This window comes from Macaca mulatta, chromosome 10 (genome assembly GCF_049350105.2).
Source record: "Macaca mulatta isolate MMU2019108-1 chromosome 10, T2T-MMU8v2.0, whole genome shotgun sequence".
In the NCBI taxonomy this organism is placed as follows: domain Eukaryota; kingdom Metazoa; phylum Chordata; class Mammalia; order Primates; family Cercopithecidae; genus Macaca; species Macaca mulatta.
In genome coordinates this window covers 101,882,348-101,904,670 of record NC_133415.1, presented here as the reverse complement: position 1 = coordinate 101,904,670, position 22,323 = coordinate 101,882,348, and the positions used below count along the sequence as shown (strand labels likewise).

General features: G+C 40.1%; 1 protein-coding gene across 6 annotated transcripts in view; it reads right to left on the bottom strand.

Moving 5' to 3' along the window:
* Positions 1-22,323, bottom strand: part of CSE1L (chromosome segregation 1 like) — a 47,945-nt gene that overhangs the window by 8,030 nt on the left and 17,592 nt on the right. For all 6 annotated transcript variants that reach the window (NM_001257813.1, XM_077948400.1, XM_077948399.1 and 3 more), the window contains 15 exon segments: positions 137-287; positions 1,417-1,514; positions 4,087-4,190; positions 5,316-5,452; positions 10,536-10,597; positions 12,069-12,153; positions 13,261-13,463; positions 13,931-13,996; positions 15,395-15,524; positions 15,638-15,805; positions 17,794-17,886; positions 19,285-19,392; positions 20,619-20,709; positions 21,373-21,518; positions 21,590-21,691. In NM_001257813.1, coding sequence (NP_001244742.1) covers positions 137-287; positions 1,417-1,514; positions 4,087-4,190; positions 5,316-5,452; positions 10,536-10,597; positions 12,069-12,153; positions 13,261-13,463; positions 13,931-13,996; positions 15,395-15,524; positions 15,638-15,805; positions 17,794-17,886; positions 19,285-19,392; positions 20,619-20,709; positions 21,373-21,518; positions 21,590-21,691 — 1,744 coding nt within the window.

The window sequence follows — 22,323 nt, the reverse complement described above, 5'->3', positions numbered from 1 at the left end:
TGATAAAAGTAAAAACAGAGCTGTGAGCTTCAGAAGGAATGGCTGACACAAAAGGCCCACATCGCTTAGGCAGGCTACATTTTATAGCAATGTTAATTTTATTCCATTACAAAGAAAATAATTTTCGTTAACTTACCTTGCACATCATTTTGTAAGATTTCAGTAAACACCAAAAACAAAGCCTCCTCAAAATTTACAACAGCAGCAGGGTTAGCTTTGCAAGTTATTCTTATGGATAAACATATTGCTTCAAACATGTAGTGATTAAAGTGAGGTTTGCTTGGGTTCTGAAATTAAAAAAAAAAAAAAAGCCAATGATGCTAATAATCCACACTTAACCTTTATAAAACACATTTAAAATAGAGGCCATCTTATTTTTTAAAAATCAAAATTAAGAAAAAAACACCAATTACAACAATCTAGTACTTGTTCATCTGAATTTTTTTTAATGGCCCAAAGTCCACTATGAAAAAAATACTTCAGAGTTACAGAGTTGCTTATACAAACCTCAGCTCCCAGAGCTGTAAGTAACTTGTCTTAAACCCATGTGCCCTTGCAGAGAAGAAATACTAAGTCCTAGTAATGCCACTAGCCTTAACTTCTGTGGGCCGCAATGTCTATGTCTATTGAGTGATAATCCCCCAAACAAGTAGTTTTTTATGTTCTTTTTAAGCAACAAAACCCCGTTTTTCTTTAAATAGGTTCTTGGAAGGCTATTAGCATACAAATCTGAATCAAAACATGAGATTGTATACGTATGGGAAGTGGAGACTTGGGTTCCCTTCCCCCTCCATCCCTCAAGGCCCTAAGTAATCCAAAGACCCTTACTCAGTTGAACAATAATCACTCTGTTCTCCAAAATCCCTCCAACACTTCCTATGAATTGATGTAATTCTCATAAGATCAAGAATAGCATCTAAAAAGGAATTGTCAGCCTTAAACTGATATTTTATTTCTAAAACAGTGTTAATAAACATGAATCTAAGTATCTGTAAAATTTTGATCGAAGAGTAAACTTTCCTTTTGAGAAGTAAGAGTAAGGAAGAAAACACAAAGGAATTTTAATAATCATTTCATGGAAGTCCAGATAGCCTCTTTTATATCTTAGTGCAAAGCCTACTTAACTCTATTTAAGGTAATTCTGGATCATCTGCACTTTCTTTTTCTACAATAAACATGTTACTTTTGTAATGAGAATGAAAATGTATTCAAGCTTCTAGCATACACTTAAAAGTGACTGCTATTATGTCTCCAATCTAGCAGCATGCCCACAGTTTCAGAAAAGTACATTAGCGGCTCGTCAGTAAGAATTCATAGACCTTCTCTAAAGCTTCACGTAATGCCAAAGAGTTCTGAGGCCCAAACAGTTTGGAGCAAATAAAAAAGGAACCCCACTTTCAAAATTGGCTCTATTACCTTACTAACAGCTAATAGCTTCTGTGTAAGCTGAGTGATGAGAGTAGGGATGTAGGGGATTATGGCTTCTTGTAGGAGAGAAAAACTTCTCATGATAGCTGTAAAATATAAAAACAGCAAAAACAAATAGAGTTTAGTTAAACTTCAGAATAAGAGAGCGACTGGGGGGAAAAAAAGCGCACTAATTCATCAACTAAATTTTAAGATGCTTAGACGACCCCAAGATAGCTCTCCACATTTAAAAATAATCTAAATTTCCCTTCCTTTTAAAATTAGGACAGGGGTTGGCAACAAAATTTAGCTGGGAAATAAGTATTTCTAGAAGGCTCAAGGTTTAAAAAATAATGAACTAAAGAGGCTAAGAGGAAGAAACAGTGAGCTGACATGAATGGAGCAGGTGAGTCTGAGAGAACTGTTTGGGGGTCTCTTTCTCTTAGAAATCAGTAGCAGAGGTCATGCTTGGTGGCTCACACCTGTAACCCCAGCACTTTGGGAGGCCAAGGCTGGCGGATCACTTGAGGCCAGAGTTTGAGACCAACCTGGCCAACATGGAGAAACTCATCTCTATTAAAAATAGCAAAATTAACCAGGTATGTGGTGCACGTCTGTAGTCCCAGCTACTCGGGAGGCTGAGGTGTGAGAATTACCTGAACCTGGGAAGTGGAGGTTGCAGTGAGCCAAGATCATGCCACTGCACTCCAGCCTGGGAGACAGAGTGAGACTCTCTCTCAAAAAAAAAAAAAGAAATCAGCATCAGAAAATGTTTAGCCCTAGCCTAAAGGAAACATGATCTCACACTACAGGAAACTGAAAGAGAAAACTGCCTACCCACCTCACTCAAAAAAAGGGAGATTAGGAGCCTTAAAAAATTCTAAAAATACATGTAAAGCCACAGAGAGTCCAAATTGCAAAAATATTGCTCAAAAGTAAGACCATAAATGGGTTAAAAATAGGAAGCATGGGAGAAAAAGAAATTTGTCAGCTAAAAATATATGAAAGCTCTTTCCACAAATAACATTTCCAAAATAAATGTTTACTAAGCAGAGCCCCAAATACATGCCAGGTAGAAAGGATAGAAGGCCATCTGCTCTTGCCTCCTGAACTGTGCACATAATGTTTCCTCTTTTACCAGAGCCAAAGACTCATCCACCCTTCAACAGATTGCTACCTATCCCTCACACCTAACATTCGGTTAGGTCGTATCTCAGCTTAGACATCACTTCCTAGAGAAAATCTTTCCCTGACCTGGGTTAAAAGGGTAGAGGATAAATTGGTGCTCCTCCACTAGGCTGGCACATAATTATTTCATTCACTCATACAGCTGTACAGAGAAGGTATTATATACTGTGTATACTTACATACCCTAAAAACACAGTAATGAAGACCACAAAGTTAGCTGCTCTTATAGAAATGGACATTAAGGCTGGGTGCAGTGGCTCACACCTGAAATCCCAGCACTTTGGGAGGCCGAGGCGGGTGGATCACCTGAGGTTGGGAGTTCGAGACCAGCCTGACCAACATGCAGAAACCCCATCTCTACTAAAAATCCAAAATTAGCTGGGCATGGTGGCATATGCCTGTAATCCCAGCTACTCGGGAGGCTGAAGAAGGTGAAATGCTTGAACCCAGGAGGGTGAGGCTGCAGTGAGCTGAGATTGTGCCATTGCACTCCAGCCTGGGCAACAAGAGTCAAACTCTATCTCAAAAAAAAAAAAAAAAAAGACATTAAACAACAGTAATTACACATCATTGTTGGGGGAAGGACAGTGTTGGAAACATACACCCAGACACACACAGCCACTCTAGGATTTCTGATCCCGACTGGAAGGATCAGGGAGTTTCTGTGAAAAGTGCTTCCTATGACCCAATGTGCTAGGCTTTTGGGATTCAACAGTGAAAAACACTGAGACTGTCTCTAAATTCAGAGCTGGCACCAGGACACCCAACTAATGTAGTGCCTGGTGGATGGATACACCGGACTGTGGATGCATACAGCTGCCTGTGTCCTTGGCAGTATGTAAGAAGACGGTTTGTATAGTCTACCACAGGCACCCACATTTCGCCCCTACCAAGATGAACATGTAGTTAATAAATGTTGCATGATCTCTTCTTTGCCTTAAAGAAACTCAGCCTAGGGAAGAAAAAAAGGGCTTTGCTACATTTTCTGTAATGAGAGGTTCCATATCAAATTAAGATTACTGTTGGCCAGGTGCAGTGTCCTCTAATCCCAGCACTTTGGGAGGCTGAGGCAGGCAGATATTTGAGATCAGGAGTTTGAGACCAGCCTGGCCAATATGGCAAAACCCTGTCTCTATTAAAAATACAAAAATTAGGCGGGCATGGTGGGGCGCGCCTGTAATCCCAGTTAGGAGGCTGAGGCAGGAGAATCACTTGAACCCAGAAGGGAGAGGTGGCAGTGAGCTGAGATCAAACCATTGCACTCCAGCCTGGGCAATGGAGCAAGACTCCGTCTCAAAAAAAAAAAAAAAAGATTACTGTCAACAGTAAACAAGATAATGTTTTTCATTTTGAAATACCTAAACTAACTTACTCCTTGGTAAACATTATCTGGTTCATAGACCGTATAACCTGAAGTATAACTCAGGTTATACTTACCCTTACAATCTGAGATTGGATACCTGTAGTCTGCACACCAGGGAAACAGCCTACCTTTCATAATATATTCATTTTCTGAAGAGCCAGGAAGTGTGAGAGCTTTGAAAAGGTTTGTTAGCAGAATCTCAACAAACGGTGCGATTTCTGCAGCTGTAAAGCTATAGATGAAAAAACAGCTTTCAGTCACTACCAACTCTTGAGCTTGTCACTGTGGATTACCCTTGGCAACCACTATGTCACCCTTCTCAGCATAAAACTGAGCCATCTCCCACCACTGACAATTGATAGATGGTTTAGGAAAATAACTTTTTTACATGTGCTCATGTTAATCTCCTAAGAAGGCACATCGAGAACCAAATACAACTGAACCAAAAAGCCAGCTAAACCCAACAACATCTAATGTTGCAACAGTTGTCCCTGGTTTGTAACTATTACCACTGAGAACAGAACTCAGAATCTCAGGAGTCTCCATCATTTATTTATTTTTTTTTGGAGGTGGAGCAAGATTCAGAACTGTTTTCTGTATAAATTCTGGGCCTGAAGATAGGTACTGGCTTGACTCACCTCAAAGGATGTCCTTTCTACTCTTAACTGGCCACTGAGAGTATCTGTACTTCAAGTTCTTGATGAAGGAAAGAACCTAGAACTGTTTTCCATCTCTTACCCAAAGCTTAATTTCAAGAAATAATACTGTTGAACAGTGGCCTGAAAGACAGGCAGACCATCCATTCCTCTATATTTCATCCTTAGTTCAGGCCAGAAGAGCTATTTTCTTGGCCCCTAGTGAATTACTTTCATTCGGTTTGGTCATATCTCAGAAATAAGTGACATTAGGCAAACAGCCACATGAAAATAACCGTTACATGATGTTGCTGAGAACACCACTACTACTATTGTACAGTATTCTCTTGCTTTAATTTTAATCTCATAGACACTGTGAAAATTTTAACTCCCCAAGTTTCCCTCTTTGCCTTGGCTGCTAAGAGACTCCAAATAAAATCTAGAGTTTCTTTAACTACTATATAGGATCCTTTGACACACATTTCTGTTTGTTAACTTTATTCCAGTTACTTTCCTAGGCTCCAGTTTATTTAATTGTATTGTCATAATGCAGCTATTCTGGTAAGCAGCCTCAAATCCTTTTAGAATGAGACAGTATAAATGAATAAAAAGCAGACATTTGTTTTCCTGCTAGTGAAATTATGAAAACATTCAGAGATATCTTTGAGAAGCACAGTACAGCCCCTATCCCAGGCTTAAAAACTTTAGAATAAAATACTCACAGAGTGGCATTGTTAGGCCCTCGCATAGTAAAGAGTCGTTCAAGAGCATGAGCTGCGTAAGTATGAACAACAATACTTTCAGCTTGAAGATGATTAATCAAGAGAGGAATCGAGACTAAAAGATGCTCTTTTGGCACCTAAAAAACACAATAATATACATGCTCTAAATGCAATGATTCCATATTTGAGTAAAAAACAATTGGAAGAGAAGGGCCTGTTGATTTAAACAATTTGCTATTTTTAAGCTCTAATAGATGATGCTGCTGCCCAGATCAAAACTTTTACTTGCACATAATGGTTCAGTTTCCACTTTCTAAATTCTCCTTTTCAGAGCACAAAACTATGAGGATAAATAACATCTTGTAGATAAATCAACATACCATAGAATAATATCACAGAGAAGCAGACTAAGATTTCACCAAACCTAAGAATTATCAGTAGCAGATATTTCTTGAAAAACTTATTTAACCTTTTTGTGTCTCATTTTTTGTTCTCTCCCCACCCCCAAAAAGCAACAAATATAAGAACAATCTTCATTAAAAACCTCTAAATTTGAAATATTCATTAGTCTAAACTAGAAAAGCCTGCTGGGTATCATGGTTCATTCCTGTCTGTAATCCCAATACTTTGGGAAACCAAGGTAGAACAATCGCTTAAGCTCAGGAGCTCAAGATCAGCCTGGGCAACATAGCGAGACCCCATCTCTATTTAAAAAAATAAAAAATAAAAAATTAGCTGGGCATGGTAGTGAATTCCTGTAGTCCCAACTACTTGAAAGGCTGAGGTAGGTGGTTCACTTTAGGCACTAAATGAATAACTCAAAAACGATGTTAAGCACAAACAGTCATGATGTAGCAGGGTATGGTGGAGCATGCCTGTAATCCCATCAGCTAGGGAGGCTAAGGCAGGAGGATCGCTTGAGTGCAGAATTTCCTGACTGAGGTAAGCTATGATCGCACCACTGCACTCCAGCCTGGGCAACAGAGCAAGACCCCATTCTCAAAATAAAACAGAAAAGGCTGGGCGCAGTGGCTCTCGCCTGTAATCCCAACACTTTGGGAGTCCGAGGGGGGTGGATCACGAGGTCAGGAGATCAAGAACATCCTAGCTAACACGGTGAGACCCCGTCTCTACTAAAAAATACAAAAAAAATTAGCCGGGCATGGTGGCAGTCGCCTGTAGTCCTAGCTACTCAAGAGGCTGAGGCAGGAGAATGGTGTGAACCAGGGAAGCAGAGCTTGCAGTGAGCTGAGATCATGCCACTGCACTCCAGCCTGAGCGACAGAGCGAAGACTCTGTCTTTAAAAAAAAAAAACAAAAACAAAAAATGAAACCCACGGTATGATGTCATTTATATAAACAAAAATTTAAAACCTAGGCCAGGCGTAGTGAATCACGACTGTAATCCCAGCACTTTGGGAGGCTGAGGCGGGTGGATCACCTGAGGTCAGGAGTTCGAGACTAGCCTGGTGAAGATAGCGAAACCCTGTCTCTATCAAAAATTGGTGGGCACCTGCAGTCCCAGCTACTTGGGAGGCTGAGGCAGGAGAACGGCTTGAACCTTGGCAAGAAAGCAAGACTCCATCTAAAAACAAAAAAAATTAAAACCTACAGAATACTAAATAATTTTTGCAGAAACATAAACACGTAGTGAAAGTATAAGAAAAGCACTTACATGGGTATAAAATACACTGAATTCATGACAGTAATTACCTATAGAGAGAAAGGCACTGACTGGGCAGGGAGCACCTGGAGTACCTCCACTGTATATGTATGTATAAATAAATACGGCCTGGAGTTTTAAGATTTTCGAGGATTATTTCAGTAATCATCATATTGTTTTATTCCTGCTTGTGTGTTTAAAATATTTTGCAAGATGGCACCACTTTTACTGGGCAAAGACATCAAAGGAATAAAATGACTGCACATTTTGATTTTTTTCTCAGTACATTTTTTTCTCAGTACATTTTTCTCAGTACATTTTTCTCAGTACATCTCAGAAAAAACATTTTGATTTTTTTCTCAGACCTAGGCATTAAGAATCAGAAGAAAAACTACACGTTCTCTAAAAATTAAGACCAACAATCAGATAGAAAAATGGGCAAAAGAATATGAATTCACAGTTCACAGAAAAGAAATGAAAATGGACCCTTCAAATGGAAAGGTGCTTAATTGAACTCAAAATAAATCAAATATAAATTAAAACTGCAATGAGATAGATACCATTTAAGATTGGCAAATTCCAACACACTCTAACTGGGGAAGCAGGTATTCTCTATTGTTTTTCTCAATTCATTTTTTAAAAGTAATGCCACCTAGCTGGGCGTGGCGGCACATGCCTGGGTTCCAGCTACTTGGGAGGCTGAAGTGGAAGGACTGCTTGAGCCCAGGAGTTCAACGCTGCAGTGAGCTGTGGTCATGTCACTGCACTCCAGCCTGGGCGACAGAACGAGACCGTGTTTCAAAAAATAAAGAAATGGGCCGGGTATGGGTAGCTCACGCCTGTAATTCCAGCACTTTCGGAGGCTGAGGTGGTGGTGGATCACCTGAGGTCAGGAGTTTGAGTACAGCCTGGCCAATATGGTAAAACCCCGTCTTTTCTAACAATACAAAAATTAGCTGGGCATGGTGGCAGGAACCTGTAATCCCAGCTACTCAGGAGGCTGAGGCAGAAGAATTGCGTGAACTGGCAGGCGGAGGCTGCAGTGAGCCGAGATCATACCACTGCACTCCAGCCTGGGCAACAGAGCAAGACTACCTCTCAAAAAAAAAAAAAAAAAAAAAAAAGACAGAAGACAGAAAAATAAAGAAAAGAGAAAAGAAAAGAAGGAAAGAATAAACTAAGTAAAAAATATAAAAAATTAGTCAGGTGGTGTGGCACACACCTATAGTCTTGGCTACTCAGGGAGGCTTAGGCAAAAGGGTCGCTTGAACCTACAAGTTCAAGGCTGCAGTGAGCTATGATCGTAGTAGTGCACTGGGCGACAGTGAGACCTTGTCTCAAAAATAAATGAATAAAGCCGGGCACGGTGGCTAACGCCTGTAATCCTAGCACTTTGGGGGGCTGAGGCAGGTGAATTGCTTGAGATCGGGAGTTTGAGACCAGCCTGACCAACATGGAGAAACCCCGTCTCTACTAAAAATACAAAATTAGCCGGGCATGGTGGCGGATGCCTATAATCCCAGCTACTCGGAGGCTGAGGCAAGGGAATCGCTTGAACCCAGGAGGCGGATGTTGCAGTGAGCCGAGATCGTGCCACTGCACTCCAGACTGGGCAACGAGAGGGAAACTCCGTCTCCAAAAAAAAAAAAAAAAAAAAAAAAATTAGAATAAAACAAAAATAAATAAAATGGCAAAACTTCTATTATGTAAAGTATATCTCAATTTTTAAAATGCTACTTAAAAAGTGTTGACAATGTAACGTTCTCCTTCATCTGAATCCACTGATCACTCTTAACATCATTAGAAATGGATAACCAAGGGCCAGGTGTGTTGCCGGACGCCTGTAGTCCCAGCTACTTGGGAGGCTGAGGCAGGAGAATGGCGTGAACCCAAGAGGTGGAGCTTGCATTGAGCCAAAATGAAAAAAAAAAAAAAAAAAAAAAGGCCACCAGATATTGTGTATATCCTGATAAAATGAAACAGAAAGTATACCTATGATGCTTTCTTGTGTCACCCCCGACCAAGGAATCTAAGTCTAATCAAGTCCCCAGATTTACCGATATAGAAAATATGGGGATTAGAGGGACAACATAAACTACAGGAGACCCTTGAACAACACAGGTTTGACTCTTGCTCTGTTGTCCAGGCTGGAGTGCAATGGCACGATCTTGGCTCACTGCAACCTCCCCCTCCTGGGTTCAAGTGATTCTCATGCCTCAGCCTCCCGAGTAGCTAGGACTGCAGGCGTGTGCCACCACACACGGCTAATTTTTGTATTTTTAGTAGAGATGGGGTTTTGTCACGTTGGCCAAGGTGGTCTCAAACTCCTGACCTCAAATGATCTGTCTGCCTCAGCCTCTCAAAGTGCTGGGATTACGGGCACAAGCCGCCGTGCCTGGCTGGATTTGTTTTAGACCAAATGCAAACAGAAAACACGGTATTCCTGGGATGCAAAATCTGTATATGGGAGACTGGCTTTTCATGTATGAGGATTCTGCAGGGCCAAATGTGGGACCTAACTATGCATGAACTTTGGGATATTCAGGGGTCCTGGAACCAATACCCCTTGCATACTGAGGGATGACTGTATACCATTAGGATGCAATCAGCCAAAAGTAAAATGCGAGAAACTCTCTAAGATAAATGAGTGTTTTCTCCAACAACAAGCATAAGAGAGTAGAGGCCAGGTGCAGTGGCTCATGGCTGTAATCCTAGCACTTTGGGAAGCCAAGGCTGGTGCATCACCTGAGGTCAGGAGTTTGAGACCAGCCTGGCCAACATGGGGAAACCCCATCTCTACTAAAAATACAAAAAGTTAGCCAGGCGTGGTGACAGATGCCTGTAATCCCAGCTACTAGGGAGGCTGAGGCAGAATTGCTTGAACCCAGAAGGCAGAGGTTACAGTGAGCCGAGCCACTGCATTCCAGCTTGGATGACAGAGCGAGATCCGTCTCAAAAATAAATAAATAAATAAAGGAAAGGAAGGCAGTTGGGTGCAGTGGCTCATGCCTGTAATTCTAGCACTTTGGGAGGCCGAGGTGGGCAGATCGCCTGAGGTCAGGAGTTTGAGACCAGCCTGGCCAACATGGGGAAGCCCTGTCTCTACTAAAAATACAAAAGATTAGCGAGGTGTGGTGGCAGGTGTCTGTAATCCCAGCTATTCGGGAAGCTGAGACAGGAGAATCACGTGAACTCAGGAGGCAGAGGTTGCAGTGAGCCAAGATGGAGCCACTGCACTCCAGCCTGGGTGACAGAATGAGACTCTATCTCAAACAAAAAGCGGGAAAGAAGGACCTCTCTGTTGTAAATTAAGAGACTTAAGACACAATCAACTGTAAGCAATGTGTGGACAGTATCTAGATTCCAATTCTATTACTGTAATTGCAAAAAGACATCTGAGGAAAATTAAGCATGGTCTGAAATTCTAAGTTATAAAGAAATCACTGTTAATTTTGTTAGATGTGGATATAAAATGACTGCACAGTAGACAAGAAGGTGGTACATAATAAAACTCTTAAAGAGATTAAGCAGCATGTAACAAATAAAAAGCTACTTACTTGATTTCTAAAAATCATAATATATTTGATACCATCAGCTTTAAGGACAGGAAATTCATTCACTATTAAAAAAACAGAAAGCCATAGTTAAGTGGTAAGGATCATTACTTCCAAATTAGTGATATCATCAGAGTTACAAAAAAATGATAAAATGTCAAGTAATTAAAGCACAGTTAATTATATAATGATTTACTATTTAGCCATTAATTTTGGTAGGATTATAAATAATTTTATTTTTCCTCATGCCTATTTCATGACAAAGGAACACATATTATATAATTGAGTAAAAATGAGCTGGACCATGCATCGGTGAGCATGTCTACCTACATTCCCAGAAGTGAAGCTATTCTGAATTAGAAACATGTCTCTCTAGCTGGAATTTGCTTTACATTATTCCAGTGGTAGGGAAATAAATGAAAGGAATAGATCACTAAATGTTAATAATTCTTGAAGCTAGATGATAGTCACATAGGAGCGTATTACAATATTCTCTTCACCTTTAGGTGTATATAAATTTCCCACATTAAAAATTTTTTTTTTTTTAAAGAATATATCTGAATCTAGAGGAATACATTCATAAACATCAGAAACTATCCTTAATTTTTTTTTTTTTTTGAGACAGAGTCTCGCTCTGCCTCCCAGGCTACAGTGCAGTGGCACGATCTCAGCTCACTGCAACCCCTGCCTCCTGGATTCAAGCGATTCTCCTGCCTCAGCCTCCCGAGTAGCTGGGCTTACAGGCATGTGCCACCACGTCCGGCTAGTTTTTTTATTTTTAGTAGAGACGGGGTTTCACCATTTTGGCCAGGTTGGTCTCGATCTCTTGATCTCATGATCCGCCCACCTTGGCCTCCCAAAGTGCTGGGATTACAAGGGTGAGCCACTGCGCCCAGCCAAAAGATATCCTTAATATTTATCAATTTTCTAGTTCTTTGAACTGTACTCCAATTTTTAAGAATTCATTTTTCAAATAAAAAAGGAAGCCAATGTATAATTATTTATCCACTAGGTAGCAAAACTGAGTTACAGTTTAGTTGTACTTATTCCTATTTTCTTCCTAATCAGGCAATATTTTATCAATAATTAATTTCACATGGACAAGACCTGGGGAAACCATTTGAGATTTTATTAATAAAAGAAATAATAGGCAGGGCATGGAGGCTCATGCCTGCAATCCCAGCACTTTGGGAGGCCAACGCAGGTGGATCACCTGAGGTTAGGAGTTCGAGACCAGCCTGGCCAACAAGGGGAAACCCTGTCTCTACAAAAAATATAAAAATTAGCCAGGCATACTGGTATGTGCCTGTAGTCCCAGCTGCTTGGTAAGCTGAGGCAGGAGAATAATTTGAACGCAGGAGGCAGGGGTTGCAGTGAGTGGAGACCACGCCACCGCACTCCAGCCTGGGTAAGAGTGAGACACCATCTCAAAAGAAAAGAAAAAAAGAATGAATGGGAACAAGGATAGGAAGCCATGTTTTTAATTGCAGATATAGTGTGGTAAGCTGTAAAAAAAGCAAGAATTTCACAACTCACCATTAGCTGATTTTAAATCAGGGAGGATGTGATTCACAAAGAACTCAGTTAGGTTTACAAGTTCATTTGCTTGTGTAATTCCATGCTGAAAAGCAAATTCATAACATGGTAAGATAACAAAATACCTGTATATATCTACATTAGAAATTTAGGCAAGTTTAGAAAACCACGTTAAAAATGGAGATGAACACTTCAAAACACAAACTGCTTATGTATAAAATGAGACTGTACTGGCTGGGTAGAGGAGCTCACGGCTGTAATCTCAACACTTTGGGAGGCTGAGGCGGGTGGATCACTTGAAGTCAGGAGTTCAAGACCAGCCTGGCCAACATGGCAAAACCCCATCTCTACTAAAAATACAAAAAATTAGCCAGTGTGGTTACATGCACCTGTAATTCTAGCTACTCGGGAGGCTGAGGCACAAGAATTGCTTGAACCCGGGAGGCAGAGGTTGCAGCAAGCTGAGATCTTGCCAATGCATTCCAGCCTGGATGATGTCTCAAATAAAAAAAAAGAAAAGAAAAGAAAAGAAAAAGAACACTTCAAAACACAAATTGCTTATGTATAAAATATAAAATAAGACTATATTGTCCAGACATGGTGGCTCACACCTGTTTCCCAGCACTCTGGGAGGCGGAGGTGTAAGGATCGCATGAAGTCAGGAATTGGAGACTACCCTGGCCAATATGGTAAAATCCTGTCTCTACAAAAAATACAAAAATTAGCCAGGTGTGGTGGTGCACACTTATAATCCCAGTTACTTGGGAGGCTGAGGCAGGAGAGTCACTTGAACTCAGGAGGTGGAGGTTGCAGTGAGCTGAGATCGCGCCATTGCACTCCAGCTTGGTGACAAAGCGAGACTCTGTCTCAAAAAAGTAAAAACGTAAAATAAGACTATACTAATAGACAATAAACTTTCCAAAATTAAAGAACAGCTAAGTTAAGCATATTTTATACAGCAGATCTCAGCTAAGGTAACAAGTGGGGCATAATCAATTTTCTGGTCTATAAGAAACTTAAGTGCTCAATACATCAACATAAAGCCATCTTCAGAGATTATATAAATCTTAAATCAGAATTAATAGGTTATCTGGCAGAGTAGGCTCTATTATCAGAGACGTTATTTCTTTTTGACTTGTGTGGGTGTCACTGATGTCTGTTTTAGAAACAAAACCACATTAAAAATATTTACCTTCTGTGTTTGGGCTTTTGATGCCAAAGATGTCACTAGGTAGATGGCTGCATCTTTGTGTTTCCAGTTGACAGATGGATTTTTTGCATATTCCTGCAGCATGGAATTAACATAACCAGAGAAGATTCCTGTCACGGGTCCCTCAAAAAACTTGCATAATCCTCGTACCAGATCACAAGCAGCCCTGCGTCTAGTATCAATATCTATGAAATGAAAAGAAAATATATTATGGGGAAAAAAAACAACTAACAACAAACTGACCCAATTTATAAGAAAACAAATTGCCTGGAATAATTTGGCTATGATTGTAGAAAGAAAAAAAAAAGAACAAAACACAAACGGCCACCCAATAGCTATCAGCAACACAAACAATGAAAAAAAAATCCCCCAAGAAATACGAAATCAAAATGAAACTAAAGAGGTCACAGAATCACAGAATTTTGATAAATACTAACTATGTAAGAATAGACAAATGATTCAACTTTTGATACTTTCATGCAGGTCACATATAAGAGCTTTTTAAGACAAGCTGAAGAAGGACAACAGTTCTCAACGAAAGCCAGCTGAAAAAACACTTATGCTCAATCCCACTTCTCCCATTTACTAGAAAGAGAACCACCTTAAAACTGGCTTGCTAAAAGACTAGTAACTAAAAAACCAAGATACACACCAGATCCTTCCAAATCTCTCCTTATGTACTCCTCAGAATTATCTTCAAATGCTTCTTCATCAGCAGCTACAGAGAGAGATATTTCAGATAACACTCCAAAAGACGTCACTGTACTTTACAGCTGAGAATGCAGAAGAGTATGTAGAACTGCCTTGTTCTACAGCAAAGAATTCTTTCCTATCAGATGACTACTTCACATACTCTTAATCATTATCTAGAGCAGCAAATGCTACCCTGAAAGGTGAGGTATTAGGTAATTCACACAACTGTGAGACAGGCTCACTTGTTCTAATGTGACAATTTCCCCAGAATTGGATTACACCTGCAACTGTCAAAAATGTTAGGGATCAATATCAGAATGCCAGCTTTAAATTTCACCAAATAAGATTAAAAAACCAACAACCTAATTTTAATCACTATTATTTCATTAAAGTCATTTCAACAACAAATAAGTAGAGTGGACAATGTCAGATCTGGCCGGCATGGTGGCTCGTGCGTGTAACCCAGCACTTTTGGAGGCTGAAATGGGAAGATCGCTTGAGGCCAGGAGTTTGAGACCAGCCTGGTCAACACAGCGAGATCTCATCTCTATTTTTATCATATAAATTAAAAAAAAAAAAAAAATCTATCCACACACACACACACACTTTGGAGATGGGGTCTCACTCTGTCACCTAGGCTGGAGTGCAGTTGTGTGATCATGTCTCACTGCAGCCTCCACCTCCTGGGCTCAAGCAAAACTCCCACCTAAGCCGCTTGAGTACCTGGGACCACAGGCACATGCCACTATACCCAACTAATTTATTTCTTGTAGAGATAAGGTTTTGCCATTTTGGCCTGGGCTCAAGTGTTCCTCCCACCTCAGCCTCCCAAAGTGCTGGGATTAAAGGTATGGGCCACCACACCCAGCCAGAAGATTTATCCTTTAAACATATTTTTATGAAAACACAACAGGAAATAAAATCTCATGCTATATTGTCCTTAATTTCCTTATTTTGTTCTAGACATAATTTGAGAACCACTGATCTAATAACTATTTTGATATAAAACACAATCCTGGCCAGGCATGGTGGCTCATGCCTGTAATCCCAGCACCATACTCAGCACTCCAGCCTGGGTGACAGAGCAAGACCCCTGCCTCAAATAAATAAATACACAAAGCCAGCTAAAAATTCAGTGAAACAATAAATGAAACAAAATCAAATTCTTTCGCTAAACAGAGATTCCAGGTAGCTTATCGTCTTAATGTAAAGGAATTTTTGAAGTCTTATTTAATATTTCCATGAGAAAACCTTCACATGGCACAAGAAAACTCATTACAGATACTACATCTTCTGTCTTGGTTTAGAAAATAAGAAATAAATGATATACAAGTTTTATTCAGTAATAAATTAATTAGACTGAATATATTACAAATAACAAAGACTTAGTAAATTTATACTAATATACCTTTGCCGTAATTACCTCTAAATTCCATGTTAGGCACAATAACCTTTTCACAGATACTCGTCAGCGTGTTCTGGTCTTCAAATAGATTCTTATAATGAGGTCTCTCACAAACTGAAGCCAGAAATTGAATTGCATTACTTACCAACTGGAACAAAACACAAAAACAAGAATATTTTTAAAAGCAAAACTCAACAGCTTATTTCTTGGGAAGATAGGGAGAGAATGTCTTTTAATTATTTTTCTCCACCGTCATCTTACCAAATCATATTTAACCTCTTGACCCGTTGTAACTAGTAAATTCCAGATGGCTGTAACAAAACGAGGCAGGTATCGCTGGAATTCTTCATCGTACTTTTGTGCATAGAGTGCAGCATTATCACAAATCTGGGATTTTAAGAGCTCCAATAAGCCGGCTTCCTCTTCATCCTCACATAAAAGAAAACAAAAACTCCAACATACAACTCTAATGCTAACATAAGTAAGAGGAGTAACTGAAATTCCTGAACTAGACTCATTATCAATTAAATCCAAATCAAATCAGTTATTGTAAACTACAGCTATGTCACCATCAATCTTTTCACCAAGTCTTTCAAATAAGTTGCTGAATTACAAAATATTTCCGTATTAGATTCAAACAGTATATTCTGGCCTAGTGTAGTGGTTCACGCTGGTAATCCCGGCCCTCTGGGAGGCTGAGGCGGGAGGATGGCATGAGGCCAGGAGTGTTTTTTTTTTTTTGAGACGGAGTCTTGCTCTGTCACCCAGGCTGGAGTGCAGTGACGCGATCTCAGCTCACTGCAAGCTCTGCCTCCCGGGTTCACACCATTCTCCTGCCTCAGCCTCCCGAGTAGCTGGGACTACAGATGCCTGCCATCACGCCTGGGTAATTTTTTTATTTTTATTTTTTTAGTAGAGACAGGGTTTCACCGTGTTAGCCAGGATAGCCAGGATGGCCTCGGCCTCCCAAAGTGCTGGGATTACAGGCATGGGCCACTGCACCCGGCCAAGCCCAGGAGTTTGAGTCTTGCCTGGGCAATACAGCAAGCCCCCAAAATAAAAAAAAATCATCTGGGCATGGTGGCGCATACCCATAGTCCCAGCTAGTTGGGAGGTTGAAGTGGGAGGATCACTTGAGCCCAGGGTGGTTGAAGCTGCAGTAAGCCATGATCACGCCACTGCACTCCAGCCTTGGTGACAGAGTGAGACAGGGGAAGACATCAGAGGGAGACCAAAAACCAAAGCCAAAACCAAAACTCCCTCACACTGATTACTCAAGGCATAAATAGGGATGTAAAACGACACAAGGTAGCACATAGTTAACTGGGCAAAAAGGTCCTTGTAAGAATTCTATCCAAAAAATTTCCTTGAGACTTTTGTGTGAAGAAAAGTTTTGTTTTCTGAAGTTTTTCCCCCAATGGACTGAAATAATTATTTCATGAGAGCTACATCTTTTAAAGTTCCTATTAATATAGTCAAACTCTGAGACAAAATCTGTTGTACAACTATAGTAATGATTTCTTTCTGTACCGCAGAAAGAAATCAAACCTGATTTGAATCACCAATTTTTAGTTTATTTGGTATTGAAGTATTCTTAATATTTTGTCTTTTGTCTCTTCGGAAAGGTCATAAATATATTAACAAATGAGTAGCACGGAATAAGTGTTGTATGTTTAAAAGTACACAGTATAAAACCTGTATCAGAAATCTTTACAAATTACAACCTTTTACCATTTTCTCTCTTTCTCGAGCTGTGGAAAATTTTTTCTTTTTTTGAGACGAGGTCTCCCTGTGTCTCCCAGGCTGGAGTGTAGTGGCATGGTCAAAGCTCTTTGCAGGCTTGCCCTACTGGGCTCAAGGTCAAAGGATCCTCACAACTAAGCCTCCTCAGCAGCTGTGACCATTAGCATGAGCCAACACGTCTGGCTAATTTTATTTTTATTTTTTGTAGCAATGGGGTCTCCTTACGTTGCCCAGGCTGGTCTTGAACTTCCGGGCTCAAGGGATCCTCCCACATTGGCCTCCCAAAGTGCTGGGATTACAGGTGTGAACCACCATGCCTGGCCAGACGATTTTTAAAAAGGGGCTACCATTATAGAGTTTTAAGTTTTCTTAGTATCTTCAATGAAAAATAATTTTATTTCATGAAATATCCACAATGTGACTACTTTAAAGCCTCACTTTCAATAATGTAATGAAACAGCCTTACCTGTATACTATGGCTTAAGCCAGGCCCATGGTAAGAGTAATTCTGTATACTGCACATACCAAACATGTAACGTCAAATAGAATCAAATATTATTATAGTATTGAAATTTTATCTTTTAACAAAGCAAGAGTAAATAGGTTTCTAGATTGTAGCCAAATAACTCTTAATGAAAGAAAAAGACCACTCAGGCAACATTTTAAATACTTACATCAGTTTGTAAAAGCTTATTATCCAATGTTAAGAGAGTATGAAAATTATTCATCCAAGTTTCCATATTATCTTCAAAAAATTCAGGGAGATCCTACAGAATAAACACTGACTTGAAACTTTTGATTAAAATATTAAGAACACTACTTTTATAAGTTCCTTCACCATGTGGACAAACACCATGTGGACAAAACATTTTATACACAGGCTTCACAGCCTGAGCATTACCTATTCTGACAAGAATTCTCTGCTCCAGCTACATCTGGCAGCTGTATAAAGCATTCTGACTTCTGCCTGTTTGTATGCTATAAATGATGCCACCTCTAGTTCTTGTCCTAATCTAAATCTTCCTTCAAGGTTCAGCTAAGACTATATGAAGACTTTCCTTACAAAGCTCAAGCTCAGTGCATACTAATACATCCCCTTTCTTTTCTGAACTACATTTATTGTAAGATGACCACCAAGGCAGACAAACTAATTGTCTTATAGTTATTGATTTCTTGTGGCATAGTACTGCCTTCTTAATGAGGGTACAAGTCCCCTGAGGGCAGATTATGCCTCTTTCCTTGGTCTCCCTGCCAGACAAGTTATCAAGAGCTTCATTAAACCTGACTTCTCAGAATTCAAAAGGTGCAAGAAATAACAGTAGTACTCATTTAAGTAAGAACTTCTCAAACTGCTATCCAGCTGAACACTGATGTGGAACATGTCCTTTTGGGCTGTTCATCTCCTATTCTAGCTAAAACAACCCAATTTCCTTTTGGGGAATGTTCTCCCTACCACTATGAGTTTATTCATGTTGTGAAGATAAGTCCAGGTACTGGCTACAAACAATGAATGGGCTAGGTCCTCCTTGCATCGCAGTATAGCAACAATCTGTACCAATTAACACCCCTTTCTTGGTCCTGAATCTTGAATTAATGGCTAAGAACAGAAAAAATGATTGGAGGCCACTATCTCAGTAGCAACAGGGTAACTAGGCATTCCCTGCTATAACCCTGTGGCTATGTTTCCTCTGAAATACTACTAGTTCTTACCCCTTTCAAAGTCTGGTACTTCAAGCCTTTTGTCTCCCTCATATGGCTTCCAATACAAGTCCTTTTGTATAAGCTGGACAGCAACCCCTAACCAAAACATGATTCCCCAAATGTTAATACCCATATAAATGAACCAAAGAGGAAGGCCTCAGAAATCTAGCTTCTTAATGCCGTCAGTAAAACAGTGTACAGGGTGACTCTCCAAGAATAAGTTAGGATGGTGGGTTTTGCTAACCTACCAGATACAAAAGAATACTGCTTTTTTCCATGAAACATCTCATTAGCATCTGTAGGAACTATATCGTAAAACAGAAGACTATAGATAAATAGGGGGAGTCAGAAAAAACCTTGTCTTTTAGAAAAATCAATGCTGGCAAAAAAGTCTTATCAAATAGAAAGAAAACTCTCTAACATCGAAGAGTAAGAACCAAAAGCAAGAAATCAAATTAACTTACCTGAAAGTTTAAACTATAGAACAATTTTGAGATCAGGATCAGGGAAGAAAACAGAATCCTCAGGGCAGAGGCATCATTTGCATGGGTACTGCAAAGTTCAATAGTGGCCTTGGAAAGGAATATAGCAACACCGTTTTAGTGCATCGTAAACCCAGCATGCTGATCTTAGTGAAACAGCCTTGCACTAAGCTGAGACTATTCATATTTCTTCTCCAAAATTTGGCTTTTATTTATTTTTTTGAGACGGAGTCTCGCTCTGCACCCAGGATGGAGCGCAGTGGCACAATCTCGGCTCACTGCAAGCTCCGCCTCTTGGGTTCATGCCATCCTCCTGCCTCAGCCTCCCAAGTAGCTGGGACTACAGGCGACTGCCACCACGGCCGGCAATTTTTTTGTATTTTTAGTAGAGACGGGGTTTTACCATGTTAGCCAGGGTGGTCTCGATCTCCTGACCTCATGATCCACCCGCCTCAGCCTCTCAAAGTGCTGGAATTACATGCGTGAGCCACCATGCATGGCCTTGGCTTTTAAATAATATACAGTCACTTAAGAGATTGTGAGTCTTTATCATTCTAAATGCAATTAACAGGTTTTACTGACCAAGCGCAGTGGCGCAGGCTCTAATCCCAGCGTACTCGGTGAACTGCTTGAACCTGGGAGGCGGAGGTTGCAGTGAGCAAGAGCGAAACTCCATCTCAAAAAGAAAAAAAAAAGAGAAAAAGCAGCTAGGAGTGGTGGTGTGCACCTGTAGTCCCAGCTACTTGGAATGCTGAGGTGGGAGAATCACCTGAGCTTGGGTAGTTGAGGCTGCAGTGAGCTATAATCATGCCCCACTGCACTCCAGCCTGGGCAATGAGAGTGAGACCCTGTCTTTAAAAAAGAAAAAAAGTATTTATGTATTTCTTTAAATCTTATAGGATTCTTGCAAACGCCAAGAACACATTCAGGAAAGCATCCTGTAAACTGTAAAATAATGTATAAATATATAAATTAATTAAACTCCAAACATAGTCAAATAAAAATATGTTTAGAGACACATACTCAAATACTTGGGTGAAATGATATGATGCTTAGAATTTGCTTTTACAATATTCCTAAGAAAGGGAACAGAAAAAATAAAACGTTGCTAACCATTAAATTTGTGTCATAATAGATGGGAGTTCACGATAGCATCTCTATTTCTGTGTAGGTTTGAAATTTTTCAAAAGAAATGCTCTAAACATTATCTATCAAATAAGCTTTCAAAGCATTCTGTTAACATGTATACAAACATTCAAACAATTTAAAACATTAATTTAAAAATACCATCAAGATGCATTAGATGCATTCCATACCTTAAAAAGATTAGTCAAAGGCAAGGCAAAGGCATCCAGAACAAGTTTAATTTCAGTCCATAACTCGTTTGACTTAAATTCATGACGGTATCTAGAAAAGCAAGGTAAAACAGATACATTTACAAGTTTTTTTTATGTACTTACTTTAGGTCTTCAAGGATAGATGCTGATTGGACATCTACGGATAGATGGTTTTCTGAAATTCAAAGGGAATTCTTGTTTTTTGTTGAGATGGAGTCTCGCTGTTGCTCAAGCTGGAGTGCAGTGGTTTGATCTCGGCTCACTGCAGCCTCCACCTCCCAGGCTCAAGTGATTCTCCTGTCTCAGCCTCCCGAGTAGCTGGGATGACAGGCACATACTACCACGCCTGGCCTTTTTTTTTTTTTTTTTGTATTTTTAGTAGAGACAGGGTTTTACCATGTTGGCCAGGCTGGTCTCGAACTCCTGACCTCAGGTGATCCACCCACTTTGACCTTCTAAAGTGCTGGGATTACAGGCGTGAGCCACCATGCCCAGCCAGTTTTCTTTTTAAAGAAATCAAGCAGTTTATTAAGACTAAGTATTTCATAGGTAATAGAGCAGTATGAAATAAATATCCTAGTTGAGAAGTAACAAACACAATACAGAAACTTCAGGACTCATTCCAGGATGATCACATTCAAAGGAATGACAACAGTCACAAAAACATAACTGTTTACACAAGCAAATAAAACTTTAAAAAGTATTTTAAAAACATGAATCTATGCATTAATACCTTTTAAATAATGAATGTGCTGTACGGAGAACTCCATTAATAACATGGAAATCTCCACTCTGAAAGCGATTCACCATTTCTGTCAGCAAGTCAGGCCATTTCTGTGGAAAATCTTCTCTGCCAATAATGCTAATTGCATCACTTAACTGGGAGAGGAAAAGATTAATTAGATGAGAGCTTTACAGAGAAGCCCATGTAAAAAGCAGAGTGATGTTACCTGCTTCTGAATTTGCTCTGGGCTGCTAAGCATCAAGTGCACTATGTTGGCTTTAATGGCCACTCGATCGGCTTCACAAATTTTGTTTGGTTCATCTTCAACCTAAAAGCAAAGCAGTAACTGAGAAAGTAACCCAAAATCCATATTCATATCCTTATGATTTTAGGTAAAACATAACTTTATTTCCTAATTTTCTAAGAAAACAGAGGAAGGTTTGGTCTTTAGTTTCCCTCTACATGAATGGGTCACAGATTCCTTCAATAATCTGATGACAGCGTGAACCCTTTCCCCAGAAAAATGTACATTCCCTCCCAAATGCAAATATTTTACATACAAATTAGTGAACAACTCTTACTCCTTGATGCCAATTAAGAATTTCTATTTTAGGCTGGGCGCAGTGGCTCACGCCTATAATCCCAACACTTTGTGAGGCCGAGGCAGGTGGCTCACCTGAGGTCAGGAGTTTGAGACCATCTTGGCCAACATGGTGAAACTATGTCTCTACTAAACATACAAAAATTAGCCGGACGTGGTGGCAGGCACCTGTAATCCCAGTTACTCGGGAGGCTGAGGTGGGAGAATCACTTGAACCTGGGAGGCAGAGGTTGCAGTGAGCCGAGATGGTGCCAAGCACTCCAGCCTGGGCAACAAGAGTGACTCTGTCTCAAAAAAATTCCCACTTTAGGCCAGGTGTGATGGCTCACTCAAGGTCAGGAGTTCGAGACCAGCCTGGC